This window comes from Pomacea canaliculata, linkage group LG10 (genome assembly GCF_003073045.1).
Source record: "Pomacea canaliculata isolate SZHN2017 linkage group LG10, ASM307304v1, whole genome shotgun sequence".
NCBI classification, from domain to species: domain Eukaryota; kingdom Metazoa; phylum Mollusca; class Gastropoda; order Architaenioglossa; family Ampullariidae; genus Pomacea; species Pomacea canaliculata.
Window position 1 is genome coordinate 12,064,124 of NC_037599.1, and position 18,835 is coordinate 12,082,958.

The following is an 18,835-nucleotide window of genomic DNA, read 5'->3' on the forward strand; positions in this document are numbered from 1 at the left end:
TATAATGCTGTGCACGGAAGCACGAAAGGGCATGAACTGTCATTCTGTTACGTCATTAACAAGCTGAGCGATTAACTACCCCCCGTGGTGAAACTGCAAGCTAATTCATATCCCCTCCCCCACTCCAACAAGCGAGGTCTACAAACAACACAACAGGTGACACTCAAATACAAAGCACACTGTTTTTCAATACGCCAACGATTTCTGTCTCAGTACACTTCTATGTCCAAGTTAGCTGAAATGGAGGGTACTTAGCGGACTACCCCTTCACCTCTACTAGACGTTTCCTTGTGTAAGTGACTCTCTAAATTAATAAATTATCGTAATTATCAGACTCAAAGATAAAAATGGACAAGAAAAATAACTATAAAACATGATAAGATATCTCTAACACATACAAATATATTTTATAATCCTAAATAAACTTTTTGAAATGGAAGTTATGAGATAGAGGAGTCCTCACCTCACTCCACAAGTGTACACATTTTAGTGCGATGTTTTTAGTTCGTGAATAAAAGATTGCTTGTTACGTAGACCTAATTAACATCTACTGCTGTCCCGTCGACAGACAGTTCCAGACGTAGACCGCCTTTTTTTTTAATTGGAAAGAAAGATTCAGCCAAGCTTTTCAAAATGAACTTTGTCCGCCATGACTGAGCTTGTCGAGGATAGTGCTCTGTACTGACTACAGCTTCCCTGTACACTTCTTACTGCAAGTACAATTTCCAGGTACAGAGCATACTTGGATCCCTTCGGTACAACCTGCAGACAGGAATAACGAATTGAATCATCTTACAGTCTATCTCTTCCTCTAATGCGCGCACTCCCCTACCCACCCAAATAAAAAGCACGCACATGCAAACACATTAGTACATTTGAACACAACTCAGACTCTTGATGCGCTCATAAATACATTCGCACAGACCTACAGAGACTAAACCCATGCAAGTACATTCACACAAATACCTGACACACACTCACACAGAAGCTTGCTCATCCTCTTTTTTTCTCTCCATTCTGTTCACACTGTTTGCTTGGCTGGGTGCCTACTTTATGTGACAAAATAAGAATAGGGAAATAACCGAACAATACTTCACGGAAGAAAAAGGAAGGGATTTAGAGGAGTAATGCAGGCATGAACCCAGGGGTAGCGGGGAGGGGAAAATGATGGTTGAGAAAACGCAGCCGTGGCACCAGCTCAACGACAAGTAACCCAAACGAAGGGAGACAGCTTAAGCTCTTGGCTGCAGCCTGTCGCACACCCTTGCGTCAGTGCACGTGCATCGCTATGAAATCAGCCGACGCTGCTGTAACTCATGTCCGTCGCTCAAATCCCCAACCCTTTCCCCTTTTCTGTAGCTATGGGACCAGTGGTGGCCAGCGTGGGCTGTGTTTCAGTGTAGCGCAATGACGAATTAGGCGAGAGGAGAGCTATCAGACCTTCACACGGTGCGGCGGCCATCCTGTCTGGGATCCCCGCACAACCAGCAGACCGACAGGGACACGTCTGGGAACATTGGCACGAGCGGCCACTCTTGACACTCTTTCCTGCGCAGATTAGGCCACAGACATTAGATATTCTCGCGCCGACAAAGATTAATCAGGAAACCTCCAATTAATCTTCCTCGTCCTATTAGGCAGGCCAGCACACACTACCATTTGTATAAATGATATATTAGTCTGTATAATTGTAGTAAATTACTTAGACTAGAAACAGAGATATTTTTCTAGGATGATGTAGACCGTGAATCAATAAAGGAATTAAATGTGAGTGGTGAGAGAGCGATGTGGACGACAGCACGTAACACGGCTTTGACTGATGAGACAAAAATAGCGTAATAGATGAAATCTGATACAGATTTGAGTACCGAGACAGGTGAATAAAGAAAAAAAAATATTAGACTTTGACAGAAATAGTAAAGTATCATCGAGAAGAACAACACAGACACACAAACACACACATATGCACACAGGTCCAGTATACATATCTGGTCAGGATTGTATGATTAATACATCTGTAAAAGATGACCCCCCAAAACAAACAAACAAACAAACAAACAAAAAACAAAAACAAAACCCAACAGCAAACAACAGAGCTACCACCACCACCAAACAAAATCGCAGATTTGCAGGGGTCCAACAGTCTTCTGAGGCAAATTTTGTTGTGCTTTTATTTTCGTCTCTTTATCTTCTGGTACACAGTGTTAGTCCTAGACATCCAAGTCGACATAGTTCGTCAAAGGCCATTTACCATGTCAGCTTAGTCCCGTGATGCTCAGCTTTGATAGGAAATAGTAGTTATAGATGTTGTAATCAGTCTTCTCTCTCCGTTTCTCTCTCTCTCTCTACCACTTCAGCTTTCTGGTGTTTACAGTCGTTGCTCAGTGCACACACAAACTCGAGCGGCAGAAACGAGCTGAAAACGCGGTTGGATTTCAAGATCGTATATCTTTTTACTGAACATAAGATATCTCGCAAATATCCTCCATTGTTGAAATTTACTGGCAGTTTTATGAGTGAAATCATGCAAAAAGTCATACAAAGCAAGTCTGTTCGTAAAAAGCAAAAAAAGTAGGCAGTCAGAAGGATAGGGAAGGAAGCAAAGGGAAGGATTTAAGGTGGAAGAGGGATGTGAACACCTGAAGAGGCTTAGTCTTGTACAAGCAGTCACAACACGACAGTAAGTCCGAGACGACGAGCTCAGCATGCTTAGCTGTAAGCACCACGACATGTTTACATCGTCAACCTGAGCATGATGCGACATTGATCACCCGGTCTGCTTCGGTGCAATTGGCACCTCTTCCCTGCGATGTCAGATTCTTTACAGCAGATGACTGAAAATGATAAAACACTCATTTAAAAATGCATACAGTTTCTTGACAGTGGCGGATCCGATAGCTTTATTTGTGTGTAGTGTGGTCTGTATTCTGCGAGTATTTGTGAATGTGTGGTAAAGACTGATTTGTATCCTATGGGCATGCACCTTAAGAAGCAGGAGACGGATGTTTACTGCTCGTGTTAGGAATAGCAAGCGTTGCTGTGCTGCAGCAAACTTCAGGTGTGTCTTCATGCTAACCCTGGACAGCGCGATAAACACATCCGTTCCGAGAACGAGGCCCTACATGCGGTCTGTGCTGTTAGCTACTGGGGTGAGGGTGTGATGAGTAGGGGGATGGGGAGGAGGAAATCAGGGTGACTTTCTCCAGGTTCAATGTGAAGTAAACAAGGTAATCATACCATGCAGACGAGGTCACGATAACCGGTCGCGAATGAGACTGTTCTAGGTCACAGCCCGCTGTCACCCGGTTGCTCGGATTGTCACGCGGAGGTAGCACGTCGATCACGAATCACAGTCGTCATCAAAAGCAACTTTTCAAAGAAAACACTTAACACCAGCTTTGCCTCCCCCCCCCCTTTTTTTTTTTTTTTTTTTTGAAAAGATGTAGTTTGCGGTCTTGATGGTTGAGTCTTACAGAACTTCTTCACACAGACTCACTATATTGTTGTGACATGTTTTTTTTTTTCTCCATGAAATAAGACCTCGTATTTAAAATGTAGATACATTCCCAAGAAGTGTTATACTTATTAGACAAATATAACGATTACTGTTGATTCGCTTGCTTGGCTGGTTGATAGGAAAGTGCTTCAACCTAGATGTGATTTCGTATTGTGGGGAAAAAACAGGATTACCTGCAGAAAACTAACAACAGCCATCCCTGTGAACAGTGAACAGGTATCGCATCTAGAAAGAAAAAAGTGTGTTTCAAGAAGAGAACCCATGACGTAACGGTGCTCTCTACAGTTGTGACAATCAAGTATGTGAGGAGTGCACTACGGGAAGGGGTGGGGTGGGCTGGGGTAAATGGCTGTTCGACACATATACCTATAGAAGGGGGATCAAAGGCTCATAATTACAAACGAGCGCCTGTACCTGGATGTACAGACTCATTCATTTAGGCATCCTTTTCTACACATTCACTTATAAACATATACACATGTAAACGGGTCCACAAACACCCCTCTCTCCCTCTCAAACACGCACACATACACAGAGAAAAATGTACGCACACTCGTACACCGAAATAGTTTTCTTTCTGCGGCAGACTGACCGAGTTTCTAACGCTTGCCTGAATATAAATTCTACGCCTCACGGCATCGATAACTTTATAAAGCATCAGGGAAATCACTTTGTGTAGTTTGCGCTTACCGAGACCAAATCGTATCGTGCAGCCGAGACGTACAAGTTTGTGCCGAGACGCTCTTCCGGAAGTTAATTTAAACAGACAACTATTCTGTAATGAAATCGTCGCCCTGGTACTAATCGTTGCCTTGTTTTCAGTTGCCTTTGCGCCGTGGGGATTTGGGGCACGCGTAATAGGAAAGTCGGAAAACTATTCCATGATCATGTTCATCACATATGTTGGACAGCTGGACTGCCAAGATGGCGCCTGGTGACGTCAGAACTCTTTCAAAGTACGACAGGCTCAAACTCTTCTATTTGTTACGCCAGCTGCGGAACCTTATGTGCCTCATTAGATGCAACAGACCGTGTCGGATAGTTTCCACTGAACGTGCGAGACTGATGTCAAAGCGGAAGCAAGATGTCGCTACCTCGGGCAGGGTGTGTTAAATCTGTCATAGTTATTCTCTAAAGCTGTTGATTGAAATTACGAAAATAATTCTTGACCAATCTTGTTCAGAATTGGTTATTTTTAACTCTGTGAAAGATGGGATAGAAAAGGTGCAGTCATCGTAGGGAAATGTAATTTGTTTCCTTCTTTAAACTTTATTCCATTATCATTTGTTTGCATAAAGCCACGAAAAAAGTAGATAGAAAATTGTGGGGTAGCCTCCACTCTAGTTTCTGTAAGAAAAGAAACGTAATTTTTGGAGACAGTTGGGGAGTTTGCTACTTTTTTTTTTGGCAGGACTGCTGCATACATTGAACATCACCTAGATATTTACAAGCACAATATATCTGTATTAAACGTTTTTAGTATATACATTTATTTTTCTACTTCACTGACCAGAAATATAAACTTAAGTTGACTTAAGTCAACTGCACGAAGTAAGACTTGTGGGAAATGTAATATCTAATATGTAAAATGTAATATTAATCAACAATATTGTCGTTAACACTCCAGCAAGATGGGAAATGCTTCCTCAACGTTCTTCCGTATTGTTGAAATGTGAAAATTACTGTACTGCGACTGGTTTACGGACAAAAGTTATGTGTCATATACTAATATAAGGTGTGCCACTAATTAAAAAAAAAAACTGTTATTTGAAATGTACAAAAAAGGGGTAAAATAATTTTTCTGTGGTCTCGGGATTTTCATAAATAAATATAACTCAACTGCTCCAAGTCCCAAGAGCGTTCTCAATCTTTAAGTGGCCCACCCTAATGTACTACCATACATAACTTCCTACATCAAATAATTTGTTTAATGTAAACAGTTCTAAACCAGTAAAGAAACACTTTACATAAACTACCTTGCAGACAACTGCTATTCATAAAAAGTGTGTATATAATGTTGTCAATGAATGTATCCTGTTTACTCAGTATTGACATGTCATCCCGCCCGGCGCTGTGAGCTAGCTTCGTGTTGCAACAAAATCTCGTACGAAACACAATCTTGCGAACACAAAGCTCAGCACACGTGACTTGCAGCACCTGCATTTAGACGCCGCACTGCACGTGACAAGTGTGACTTGTCGCAGACGCTGTGAGCGATTAAAATAAAGTCTGTATGTGTTACACCGCGAGATGCAGACACGTCACAGACAGGTCCAGTAGTTATCCCCTCGCCCTCCTCCGTGACATCTTCAAGAAGCAGCCGTGGGTTCATGCAGCCACAATCGAAAGTATTTCTGACTCTGCAATGTGCATCTTTTGAGTCAGATTCTTCCGGAGGAGAGTAGGAGAGGGGGTGAAGTGAACGATGCAGAAATACTAATGATAGAAGCGAGAAAAAGGATCAGTAACCTTTCCTCTCGCTTAACTCTCTGGACTTATCAGCCACAGCCAATCTGGAAGTGTATCTCTATATAATCACAGCAACCTTGGCCGTCAATAGAATTGTAACGAAAAACCGACAAGAGCTGTTTAGCTAGCAATACTGAGGTCAAGGTAACACGCCTGTGGTGTTGAAGTGTTTACAATAGTAGTCACGTGGCTCTGTGTATTTTTCTATTCAAGAGAGAGAGAGCATGCGTGCGTGTAAGTCTGAAACACCTGAGGCACGGGGGAAATAGTTTTTCAGGTATGGGCAAAGTGGGAACAGTTAATATCCAGATCATTCCAAGATATGTCTAAAACATGAAAGCATATACTACAGTCGTGAAGTGTCTTGCTTGCGCCGGCTGTTACACGACTGAAGTCCTGGCAACGCCAACACCCACAGTTGTATTATTATTATGTCGCACGTCACACGTCCTTTCCTTAATACGCCCCGCCACACCCCAACAAACACGAAATCAATAATCACCACTTTATAAATAAAAACCAGCTGGGTTGTCATAACCTTAACGGCATTGACTGGAAAAAAATCAAGGCCAAGGAAAATCGTTAGGTTGAAGGGACCCATGACAGGACGGCGAGTCTAGAACAGTCAATAATTTACCTGGTGGTGACGTAGCCATGGTGGCTTAGCAAGAAAGTGAGGAACCGTGCGCACAAGACAACGGAGGCAACAACCCGTGCGCAGAAACCGGGTGACGTGCGCACAAGACAACAGGCGGTGACGTGCAGCTGGCCTCGACTGCAGACAAACGATAACACTGGTGATCCCAGTCCAGCATTTGTAAACGAGGTCAATGTAAGTGTTGCTGATACAAATAAACTATCAAAACAGCAACAGTAAGCCGCAATAATATGAGCTGAATTATATGACATTGGAGATAACTCGAATCGTCATATAATTTTTCAAAGGAACATTTATAACAAAAACTATAAAGTTATTTATATATTTATTCAACATACATGTCCTCATCTAAGTTAATATACACGTAAGGTCCTATCAGTTAAAATATTTTTGCTCGGCTTTTAAGCTTCCCCCACAGGAAAGTATTTATAGCAACGACTGAGTCAGGGTCGGATCGGGTGGAGATATACAAATAATAATAATAAAAAAAGCAAATAGACAAAAACCTCTGTGGTCAACTTTTGGTTAAAATCTGACCGTTTGTCACATAAGATATGGTATGTTTCTGGACTACGTTTTACCTGCTGTGTGCGATCCTTCGTAACTTTGTAAGTGTAATTAATGTCGGACTGGGATTTTTTCCCTTCTTAATTTGATCAGTCTGGTCTGTTTTTGTATTAATGATCCATTTGTGGATCTTTGCACTATAAATGCAAGTCTAGTTCAAATATGGTCTGAAAATTTTCCTGTGTTTTTCCATGTTTCACCCCATTCCAAGCCGCTTTGGGCTTTTCGTCGACATCTCGATTATTGTCATCTTTATTCTCATGAAGTACGCGATACTGCGACTGTCTCGGCACTCGGTAGTTAGTCGATGATTTACAAATACCAGACACGGGGAACGGAGTATAGTCATGCTACATTGTATGGGGAGACAAAGTCGCGCAGGAAAAAAAAAGTGATAACCCAGAAAATACTGTTCTCCACTCTGAACCGGTTCAAGCTTCTTGTTGGCCGTAAACAGTGTCACTTCAAGCTACAAATTCGTCAGTCTAACGGACACCTCCGCCAGAAATGTGGAGTCACTCGAGTTGCATTCTTTCAGTCCAACCCTGATTCAGTCATTTCTCGGCAGTGTTTTTTTTTTAAAATAAATTTTCAGATACCTTCCAAAAAATGTCATCTGCACAAAGCATACACACTACAAGGATTGGTCTCCCTTCTAGCCTTATCGACCATTGCTACATTTATCTACTATTACCATAAGCGTCTATCAGATGAAAATGGCATTGAAACAATGTACATCGAGAAACAGACTTATCAACAGCGTAGGAAGATGCTCGATCGGGTTTAGGATGAAAGGTTGAGTAGGGTGTGGGGGAACCTTGCTGACAGTGAACGATGTTGACATTCTTGCCACCTCAATATCATTTTTGAGGGGGCAGCTGTCTCCCCTCGGTTTCTACGGTACTACATAATATATATGAGTGAGAGTTAAAAAGAGAGAGGAGAGAAAAGGTGCATGATCATAAGAGTACTGAAAAGGGAATAAGAGGAAGGTAGATAATTACATTTTCTTTTTGCTATCCTTACAAAATAAAAACGTATACATGAGCATAAATCCGGTCGGAGACAAAAGAACACAACACAACCCTACAATCTGTTTATAATTGGCGTTGATGTGTTTTATTACTCTACAAAACACTTTGTACACTCGATCGCTTTGAGTTTCTTGTGGCGAAGAACTGATCGAAGATTTCTTTTCTTTCTTTCTTTTTTTTTTTTTGTAAAAATCAGCTAAAGCCTAAAGTCGATCCGATGTAAGTGTGCTGTAATACCAGGTTTTTGTTTCTGCACAGAATACAGAACTTTGACCTTTGACTAGAGAAAACCGTGTGCATGGCTACGCATGACGTGGAGAGATGTGCGCAGATTCAGTGAACGTGCTGTCGATACCTCGTGGAGTCGTGTGCAAAAGCCTGTAGAGCGCGCATATAATCGTCAGCAAGTGCGAGTGCAGGGCATCCATCGTTGGCGAGGCCGTGTTGTCGAGGTTGTTTCCTGCTTCAGTCACCGCGCGACAGTCCAGAATGTCTTCTTCCGAAGCACATGCTCACCATCACGGTGGTAAGAGTTTTATGACACCAATGCACCAGTTTACAATGTAGGTAATTTCACCATGCCGTTGTGCTTGAGCTGCAAACAAATTCTCATCTAGTTGGCAGAATCTTTTGCTGAATGGGGCGCGAGCGTAGTCTAATGTTGGCGAGTCTGCTCTTGTTTGGTTTTTTGACGTTCAATGTGTAACGTCTTCAAATGCAGGTTTGTCTCTGAAATGGGATGTGTCACCAAGGGAAATAATCAGTTTGAAACGAAAATGATGTGTAGGTTGTCTCCCTTGTCTAAGGCTACGTAAGAGTCACAGTCTCAATCCGTGCTAGTGCCTTCCTTGTAGTTTAACCGATCTCATAGTCGCCTTTATATTAAGGATACGAGTAGTAATACAATCAAGTCTCGTGAGTTTGCGAAGCTGTTGCTAGGCAGCTGGCAAGACTTCTCGTAAGACAACGATGCTGTGATTGCAATAATATCAACATCGTTTTTAATGCGCATTTCGCGCTTTGACATAAGCAGTTGTCTAACAATATGCAGATTAGTAGATTAGCAGATTAGTTTTCCTACAGGTAGGCTCAATATGATGTACAGAAATTAAACAAATAAAACTCAGCATTACATCGGAGCCGGTCATTTGCCTCAAGACCATATTGTCCCACAGCCTTACTCAAACCGTAGCAATGTCCATATTGTTCCAACACCGAAAGCCGAATCGTCCCAGGCCCAACAGACAAATCGATCACCGATGGCACGTCACTATTAACGTTAAATATTACCATTATGACAGGCGACAGGTGACCCATTACATGGAGTAACATTTCTTGTCTCACAAGTTATAAAAGATTCGTCTTAATACTTAGTTAAGTTTTAAGGTAACAGCTGAAAATAGAGTACAATCCCGAAACTAAAGCAGCAAAAGCCACAGTAGTTTAGATATATACATGGACCATAATACAGGATGACACAAAACACACTTATCTGATCACATCTGAGGCACATATGTAGATCCAAAATATAATCTGCAAAACATGCAGCAAGCATATGTTGCTTTTCAGAAAATGTGAAAACTGCATGATAGGCAGTTCTAAAATGTTGAAAGTTTCAGTGAAGTAGGCACAATTAAAGTAACCTTGTAAAAACATTAATTAGAAAGAAAAAACAACAAAGAGGATGAAGATGACTGTGGCACAGGCATTGAAGATCACACAACATAGAGGCAAACATTGAAACCAAAGCTACAGAACAGTATGAGGTACCAAAATTGGAGGTAGATGCACGGAGGAGACAAAACAACAGAGCAGTCCTCTTCTGGTAGTTAGGCAAAAAGACATTGTATGGTTATGTGGTAAATGACATTTTTTCTAGGTCATATTAGGCAGATACTATATAGAAATGTAAAACATCAAACAGGCCATTATAATGTACCCCAATGAAGGTGGCATCCTGCATATTAAATTTTGTTTTCAGTAACTCAAAAAAACTTCACTGGAAATTCTCCTGCAAGGTACACATACATTCATGAAGGAAGGGACACCCTTGTGCAGAAACTGTAAATATCGGGGATATGTTCAAAATAACAAAAATATGCATGCAAGTACGTTCTAATGTGGGTTTCTAAATGCATGTTATTTTGATGCAGGGTGCGCTAAAGAGTGCAAGAAGTCAAAGGAGAGCTGCTGTGAAGGTGGTAAGTGGGGCAGTATAGATCAAAGGACCTTTATATTTCATTACATTATTGTAAAAGAGAATAGCACACAAGGTTATAATTGTCTTTAAAATACAAAGGAAAAGCTTGTTTGTACTTCTGATATCTAGATTTGATATTTTTATTTCCTGTAGTTAGGAATAAAGTACTATATGTTGTACAAAGGATGATTTTTTTTCATTAGTTTGTGACGTTTCAGTTTGTGATTAAAGAAGCATGTCATATCTGGCGCTTATTCACACTGAAAGCTACATTTATCAGTTATTGTAGTTGCATGAGTAATGATAAGCCCATGCAGCTTGTTGGGAAGAGTCTAAAGTGAAAATTTGGTGTCAGAACAGCTTGTCGAACACACACATATGCATGAGCACACACACACACATTCAGATGCCAACAAAAAATAAATGCCATGCTAATGGCTTTAACTCTATGTGCCCTGGGGTGAATTGAGTATCAATGATTAATCATCCATGACAGTTAGCTTCGAAAACTCCTAATAAATATTTGATGTAATTTGTGTAAAAATACAGCTTGCACTGATGAATGCAAAAAGACCCCATGCAACTGTGGTGATAACTGCAAATGTTCTGATGGATGCAGATGTCAGTCTTGTTCAGCGCCCTGCAAGTGTGATGGTAGGCTAATGGCAGTGGTTAAAGAAAGCTAGTTAATAGTAGTCAGATATAAGAAAGGTGTTTCTTTTGCAGATAACTTCCAAGATAAGCTACTTGTTCTCGAATGCAATCATAACTGGGACCTGTATCTCTGTAAGTGTGGGGTTTGCAGAATATATTACGAGTATTTCACAGCTAGAACAGCTGTAAATTCAACATGGTGGACATAGAAGCAAACTGCAAGTTTTAGGCTTTGAAAAAAATAAAAAAGACTGTGATTTTACTGACTTCAGTACTCTGCCTTAAGCTCCTTATTTTTAATGCAAGCCATCTTATATATCATGATTGACTTGTACAAGGTCAGCTATTAATGCATTTCACATCAGGGATGCTTCTCCACATAATGACAGTTTTGAGAGGTCAGCCACCATGATGCTCACTTTCCACTGAATCACTCATTTCAGATTGTTTGTACAGTGTACACACTGCAACAAGCAGAATGGTGGTGCTTATGGGGGTTGTAGCATAGTTGATGGCTGAGGTGCAGTTTTAATTTGTACAGGGAAACTAAGTTGGCCCAGTGTAATTGTACCCATCAGATCAAGACATAGATTGCCATTAGATAATTTAGGATTGGAAGAAGCAGCATAAAATTATGGGAATCACAGCAAGATTTTTGAAGCAGGGTTTAACAGATATTACAAGTTTCATGTTGAGAAAGTGAAGGAAGGGGCTAGAGGAAGCTGTAGAGCAAGACATGAGGATAATGTCTCTCTTGTTTGCCTCAGGTACTTGTCAGTGTGGAAAGGGCTGCACTGGAGCCGACAGCTGCAAGTGTGATCGCAAGTGTTCTTGCAAGTGAAGCATTTAGGTGCTGTCTGCCATTCTCAAGATTCAAGAATAAACTTTCACCCTCTCAGGGGTGTTGAGATATTCAGAATATATAAACAAATACACACACATTCCTATCTCTCTCTATATATATAGTCTCTCACATGCACACACATTCACTGATCAGTTTGTAACAGCTAATTAAAAGTTAATTTTTTGACTCACTTCTTTCCCTCTTCCAGACCTTTAAAGCATATCACTTGTCACAGGATATGTAATCAAATAAATCGAAATACATGTATTTAGGATCAAAGAATGGATAAACTTCTGAGGGGATGTCTTTTTGCCTCATTCTTACCTAAATCACAGATGCATAAACGTGCTCACTCATATCTGCTTACATAATGTATAAAATGTCTCACACATACATATTTTGTTAATTTTTCTTGATCATACTAGTAAGTAGTAACTTAACAAATTGAGTCAATCTAGTGAGGGTCATTTTATTTCTTGATTGTGAGTATAGTAAGGTGATAATTTATTTGAATGTTGGCCAGAAAATTTTGAATCGATTATGAACTTCATCCCTTATATATTTAGTGTGACAGAATCTACAGAGCCTTTTATTTCTAGGAATCTCATTTTTGTCTACAGTTATTCACCAGAAAGTAGCTCAGTGGCCTAAATTTTATTAAAGGGAGATAATCATGGGATCGTCTGTGTATGCTTGGGCAGGGTTAGTGGAGGAGAAGGGTAAATTAGCAAGAAAAGTAGTTTGTGGCTCATATTGTTCCTTATAAAAATGACACGAGACTGGTGGAATATGACAATGCAAAGACAATAGTTTAAATTTGCATTATATAGTTTTATTTGCGAATATTAAACTTCCAGATTGCTCTGCAACTGGAAAAAAATACCCTCAAAATATTGTATCAGTTCTTGAATGTGTGGTGTAAATGTTGTGTAAGTCTCCTAATATTACTAAAGAAGCTACTTGAAGGTAAAAGTAAAAAGTTTTATCAGCAAATCTCACAACCTGTCTGCAAAGCCAATGAAGGGTGTGCAAGGCTTTGAAACATGGTTCATTGAAACAGTTATAAACATCGGTGAGTGCTATGACTCGCAGGAAAAGCTTACACTGTATTTCACAAATGCCTGATGGCAACACTAGTTAAGGGGTATTAGGCCGATGCAAGGAGTGCGGCGGTGAACATACTAGATCAGCTTGTTCTCTTTATATTTTGGACAGCTAGACCACCACACATGACATCACGACCTTCTCAAAATACGCTATGCTGTAACCTTATAGGTAAAGACACTGTGATATACAGTAGTGGGCATTTTCAAGAGAATGAACTAATACTTTTAAATACAAATGATCTAATGAACAGGATTAGGTCACAAAGACCAATAGGATTCACATGCGAACTGCACTTGGCATGGAGTCTAGTTATCCGCTGTACCAGTGGAGACAGAGGGTTCATGGTGTAGGTGTGTGCAGAACTACGTCATACGTGATTTACAAAAAAAAAAAAAACCAAACCCAACAACAAACAACAACCTCCGCCAGATATGTGGAGTACAGTTGCACTGCATTCCCTCAGCCAGCACTCCACACTAGCTCCGCGGCATTTCGGTTATCTGCTGAAAAGGTCGAGGGCATTGTGCAATGTCGACGCTGATATCTCTCTTCTATATATATAGAAGGAGAGAACAAATAAAAACTGGTTATTATTATTAACAACTGCCTGCTACCCGGTAGTACCTTGAACTAAGCACACCTCAAGTATATCTCGAGTTTGATCAGTAGCATAATGGCGGACTCGTTTCTACCGGTAGTCGGTAGCCTAGGGAGCAATCATGGAGGGGGCGCAGGGATGGTCTGCGGTTTCTGTTTAAGCGATGAATAATGATGTTTCTTCCCAGAATTTACATTAATTATTATTCACTTAATATTGGTCAGACTGGATTTTGAGCAAGACAACCCAAGACAACAACACTGGTATCCAGTGGAACTTCACCAAACAGCTAGAGGACCGGGACTTGGCAGATGACATTAGTCTTCTATCTCATCGGCAGCAGAATGCACAAACCAAATTAAGCAAGTTAGCGGAGAAGACTGACTTAAAGGTCAACATAAAGAAGACTGAAGTGATGAGAATCAACATGCAGGAACTACCAATACAACTTCAAGGACGGAACATCCTGGAAACAGACCTCTTCGTGTATCTGGAGAGCATTGTCAACAAGGACGGTGGAGCGGACGATGACATCAAAAGCCGCATCAACAAGGCCAGGCATGCTTTCAACAGCCTACGCCCCATCTTAACTCCCGAGCAGTAAGACCCGCATCTTCCACACCAATGTGAAAGCTGTCCTACTGTATGGTTCTGAAACTTGAAGAGTGACAAACACCATCAACAAGAAGTTCCTTACCTTTACCAACCGATGCCTACGCCGTATTCTGGGAATAAGATGGCCTGAAAAGATCTCCAACAGCAGTCTGTGGAAAAGAACCAACTAGAATGCCCTAGCTAAGAGATCAAAAAGCACAAATGGGGCTGGATAGGACACACCCTGCGCAAACAGCTGACTCCATTGCTAGACAGGCACTTGACTGGAACCCTCAGGGGAAGAGGAGAATTGGGAGACCAAAGAAAAAGAACAGTAGAGAAGAGGCAAAGGACGTCGGAACCACATGGGCCCAACTGAGGAGGGGGGGGGGGGCTGCCCCAAAACAGGGTCCGCTGGTGAAGTGCTGTTGCTGCCCTATGCTCCTCGAGGAATAACAAGGAATAAACTAAACTATTCATTTAATAAACATTATACGGCTGGATGTCTGCTCTTACATTATAAAAATGATCGTTAACATTGCTGTGTGCCTTAGTGTAGGCCTACAAGCATCCAACATAATCCTTCCATGGATTTCCAAACAATCAGCAAATGAAAAAAGTTTTGGCTGGTAAAAATTCGTTTGGGTTTATGAGCTTATTTGTGTATGTCTTGGTGTGTAGCGTATGTGTAGACTAAATGCCATGAAGTCCTTCATCAGGAGGAGTGCAATGTGTGTATAATAATAATAAGCACTGCCAGGTTGGCTGGGAAAAGAAACGTGTTAACACACTATAGCGAAACTACAATGTGATTAAATAGAGCAGGCTAATGTTTAGGTAGACAATTTTGTATGTCCCGCGAATGATATCATAAATATCAAAACGGGCCTTGATGAAAAAAAAGTCCCCAACTCCTGCATTAAATTAACACTGTGTGTCTGTGTGTATCCGTCTGCGTGCTTGTGTTTCTGTTTGTGCTCTTATGTGTTTAACCTTTCAAAAATGCTAACAAACTTGTTGGCACATTTACAACATACATCCAGTAAACTATACACAGCTACAGGAATAGTTTTTATTCTCTTTATTTAAAATCAACATTTTAACATCAAGTGACCCAAACTTGAAAATCCCAAATAAAACGAAAACACAGTCTTGACTCTTACCAGTATATATACAATTATAGCATTACTGGTAGTATCGACAAGATGGATGTACATCATCTTATCAAGATTGCGGAAATCAATTTAACCTTCCTCCCACCTCAGCCTAGCCGTAAACGGCACACATCGTGTCACGTGCTTCACTTGCAGGAGCACTTGAGAGGACACTTGCAGCTGGTGGTTCCCGTGCAGCCCTCTCCACACTGGCAAGTATCTGAGACGAAGTGACAACAGACACAAGTTATCGCCGCTTCTTCCTATTACACTCCATCCTACATCCCCTCTACCCATTGATTTCTCTCGGAAACTGGCCGTTATTCCCCTTATTTGGTCATTCCATCAAGAGTTTCAAATTTGACAAAAATAACACTGCACATTTCATTCCAAGAAACAAAGACTTTTTAAATCTTTCTCCAAGCGTTCAGTTTCTAGAAGCAGTTCATGTATTGTTAAAGTTGGTTATTCAAACAATCTTCACGTTGTTTTATCACATAAAGTTATCTCGCCCAGGGGTAATAGAAGTACATAAATATCCAGTTCTTTAATAGAAATGCAGTTAAGATATGGCCATCAAGCCGATGCCATTTACTTACCACGACACTTGCAGGGCGCTGAACAGGTCTCACACCTGCAGCCGTCGGCACATTGGCACCTGTCTCCACAGCTGCATGGAGTCTTCTTGCATTCAGCAGTGCAAGCTGTAATTTCACACCAATTGCATCAAATATTAATGGTTACTTTTCCAAAAATCAAATGTCGGGAATTAATTATTAATGTAAGAGATACCCTGCACCTCAACATGTTCCACGAAGGTCATTACTTTTATTTTGGGGTTACAACGATAGTAAGACTAAATCATATGTGTCTGTGTTTCACAGGAGTTATCTAATAGTACTATTAGAAATATATAAAAAAACGATTTTTTTTATAGTTTAACTGACATCAACCTACGGTCACGCTTGCAGGTCTGACATTCGCATCCGTCGGCACATCCGCACGTGTCGCCACAGTTGCATGGAGTCTTCTTGCATTCAGCAGTGCAAGCTGCATTTTAATACAAATTACAACACGTATTATTAAATGTTTTTGCGAAAACCGACTCTCACGATTAACTAAGTACTGAGAATATCAATCCTTACCCAAGAACATGTCCAGTGATGGTTACTTCTTATTTCTCCTAATTCTGACAGCCTCCTTTTATATATAATTATATATTAGCCTTTAGCACAAATTGTGTTCATTGTGTGTGTGTGAGAGAGAGAGAGAGAGAGAGAGAGAGAGAGAGAGATTTTTTTAGTCACAACAAACATAGATGAAGCATGATTCTTTTTCAGTTTGTCTTCCATTAATTTACAATAAGCTATTATATAGTACATAAGACATTAACCTACCGTCACGCTTGCAAGTCTGACATTTGCAGCCGTCGCCACATCCGCACGTGTCACCACAGTTGCATGGAGTCTTCTTGCATTCAGCAGTGCAAGCTGCATTTTAACACAAATTACAACAAATATTAATGGCTACTTTCGCAAGAATTAATTGTCATGATTTACTTAATATTATAAGACATTCCCTCCCCAAGAGCACGTTTCCCGAGGGTTATTACTTATTTTTCGGGATTACAACGCTAGTAAGACTGAACTGTATGTGTGTTTGTGTTCGAAGTTATATTGCCTACTAGTAGTAGAATGAGTGATATATCAGGACTTATTCTATTTAGTTTAACTGTCTTTAACTACCAGCCTACCGTCACGCTTGCAAGTCTGACATTCGCATCCGTCGGCACATCCGCACTTGTCACCACAGTTGCATGGAGTCTTCTTACATTCAGCAGTGCAAGCTACATTTTTACACAAATCAAAAATAAAAAAATTAATGGGGATTTTGCGGAAACAATATGTTATGGATTATTGGAAAAAGAACCCAAATGACATGTTTGACGATGGTCACGATATACCTTTCCTTATTCGGACATGCCAACTTAGGGGTTCACCTGTACTTGACGGAGTCGTATGTTAGTGTAGGAGTATGTGTGTGTGTGTATGTGAACGTGTTCGCACGAAGACGTTCGTCAGTGTTTTAATTCTGTAAGGACTGCCAAGGATGCCATATACTTTTAATTTAGCGAGAGTTAGTAAAAAAACTGGTTGACCCTGGTATACAAACACCAGGTCTTGCCAGTCGCCTTGCTGCAGCTTCTCAAAGGCCAGAGACTTAATTTCTTTACTTCATTAATAAAGCGAGAAGAAACACGGGGCACGAAACGGATATCATCATCACTGTCTGTTATTTCCCCTTACGAAGTTACCATTCACTGTTGTGCAAAGGGAATCGAAACTAAGGGAAATTACATGCTCACCATTCTCATTATGAGAAGATTTTTCAAACAGCTAACAGGGACAACAAATTGGTATAAATAAGACAAAATGGCTATCTTTTAGTGTCATCGAGGTAATAGACTAGCACTTCTGAAGAGAAACATCTTACCAGGATTAGCAGAAGACATGCTGGTCGTTACACTAGAGACTTGCAACACAGCTTCGTTGTCGTCGAAGAGGATGTTATGGGCTGTCGACGTTTGCGTTTATATGAGAGCCACGCAGGCTTTTGCACACGATCACCACGACCTTTCGTCAGTGCAGTCCATCTAATCTGCGCATATCGACGATGTCTTGTCTAGCGATACATACTATTCTAAAAGTTGTAAAGTCTGACCCATGACCCTTGTCGGTTTACTTATAGAAGCCAGGCTTCTCCGCCAGTTTCGTGACACAAGTATATCTCCTCTTTTGTATTTATCTGCTAGGGTAACCGATTTTGGTTATATTTTAAAAGGATATAAACGAGACATATCCAGCACTTAAACAGGTGGAGATATTGGACTGCCAGATTGAAGGTTACTGGTTGCTAGGAACTTTTTTTCGTTAATGGTGATCATATCCGAGTCAGGTCAAATAATGTAGCTATATATACATCTTTACCTTAAAGAAAGGTCCATTGAGATACAAAACAGACGTAAATTAAAACAGTTCCATCTAGAAAGAGATACAAACAAAACCAGGTGAACTCGTCCATTTAATGGAGTCCATACGACTCTCCGGCTTTTCTGTCATCTTTTTTCACACGCACGCACGCACTGACGCACACACACACTTTCATGCATGAATCTGTTGAAAGCAACGTGCAGAAATATTAAGCGCAAATGGAGTTAACAACGCCGATGAGTAGTCATTGTTGGGTGACAGTCTATATATTTTTTTCTTTGTGTATGTAAACTTGGTCTAAAGTAGAGATAAACAACGACATTGTGCAAAGCCACTCGACCTCTCTAGATAAATACTGCGGAGGCAGTGTCGAGTGCTCGGCTGAGGGAATAAGGTGCAACTGTACTCCACATATCTTGCGGAGATTTTTTTTAATCACATGACAGCAA

The 18,835-nt window shown here is 40.7% G+C and overlaps 2 protein-coding genes and 1 long non-coding RNA gene across 7 annotated transcripts; 1 reads left to right on the plus strand and 2 right to left on the minus strand.

Annotated features, from left to right (window-relative positions):
* Nucleotides 1–86: 86 nt before the first annotated feature.
* LOC112573578 lies at nt 87–6,813 on the minus strand. Of its 3 annotated transcripts, XR_003101257.1 has the most exons (4): nt 6,624–6,813; nt 2,640–2,834; nt 1,441–1,548; nt 87–762 (listed from the first exon to the last, which is right to left on the minus strand). It is a non-coding gene; the product is annotated as an uncharacterized LOC112573578 (long non-coding RNA). The 3 variants fall into 3 exon arrangements; XR_003101256.1 differs by having other exon boundaries at nt 1,441–2,834; XR_003101258.1 differs by lacking the exon at nt 6,624–6,813 and adding an exon at nt 4,208–6,616 and having other exon boundaries at nt 1,441–2,834.
* Nucleotides 6,814–8,578: 1,765 nt separating this feature from the next.
* Nucleotides 8,579–12,827, plus strand: LOC112573577 (metallothionein-like). The gene is made up of 4 exons (XM_025254069.1): nt 8,579–8,771; nt 10,399–10,446; nt 10,995–11,099; nt 11,867–12,827. Exons 1-4 carry the CDS (start codon nt 8,735–8,737, stop codon nt 11,938–11,940), a joined length of 264 nt encoding a protein of 87 aa, XP_025109854.1. The 5' UTR covers nt 8,579–8,734; the 3' UTR covers nt 11,941–12,827.
* Nucleotides 12,828–15,306: 2,479 nt separating this feature from the next.
* On the minus strand, nt 15,307–18,065 carry LOC112574484 (metallothionein 20-III-like). Of its 3 annotated transcripts, XM_025255587.1 has the most exons (6): nt 17,890–18,060; nt 17,150–17,242; nt 16,794–16,886; nt 16,354–16,446; nt 15,996–16,100; nt 15,307–15,616 (listed from the first exon to the last, which is right to left on the minus strand). In XM_025255587.1, exons 1-6 carry the CDS (start codon nt 17,906–17,908, stop codon nt 15,543–15,545), a joined length of 477 nt encoding a protein of 158 aa, XP_025111372.1. In that variant the 5' UTR covers nt 17,909–18,060; the 3' UTR covers nt 15,307–15,542. The 3 variants fall into 3 exon arrangements, with proteins under 3 accessions (XP_025111372.1, XP_025111374.1, XP_025111375.1); XM_025255589.1 differs by lacking the exon at nt 17,150–17,242 and having other exon boundaries at nt 17,890–18,065; XM_025255590.1 differs by lacking the exon at nt 16,794–16,886 and having other exon boundaries at nt 17,890–18,065.
* Nucleotides 18,066–18,835: the final 770 nt, after the last annotated feature.

Excerpts from the sequence above, each read along its gene's own strand:
- LOC112574484 (XM_025255587.1), bottom strand. Across the intron at positions 16,887-17,149 it reads TCAGACTTGCAAGCGTGACG|CTTGCACTGCTGAATGCAAG; the intron begins GTAGGCTGGTAG and ends GTTAAAATGCAG. Across the intron at positions 15,617-15,995 it reads AGCGCCCTGCAAGTGTCGTG|ATACTTGCCAGTGTGGAGAG; the intron begins GTAAGTAAATGG and ends ACTTCGTCTCAG.
- LOC112573577 (XM_025254069.1), top strand. The coding sequence starts at position 8,735 with ATGTCTTCTTCCGAAGCACATGCTCACCATCACGGTG. Across the intron at positions 10,447-10,994 it reads GGAGAGCTGCTGTGAAGGTG|CTTGCACTGATGAATGCAAA; the intron begins GTAAGTGGGGCA and ends GTAAAAATACAG. Across the intron at positions 11,100-11,866 it reads AGCGCCCTGCAAGTGTGATG|GTACTTGTCAGTGTGGAAAG; the intron begins GTAGGCTAATGG and ends TGTTTGCCTCAG.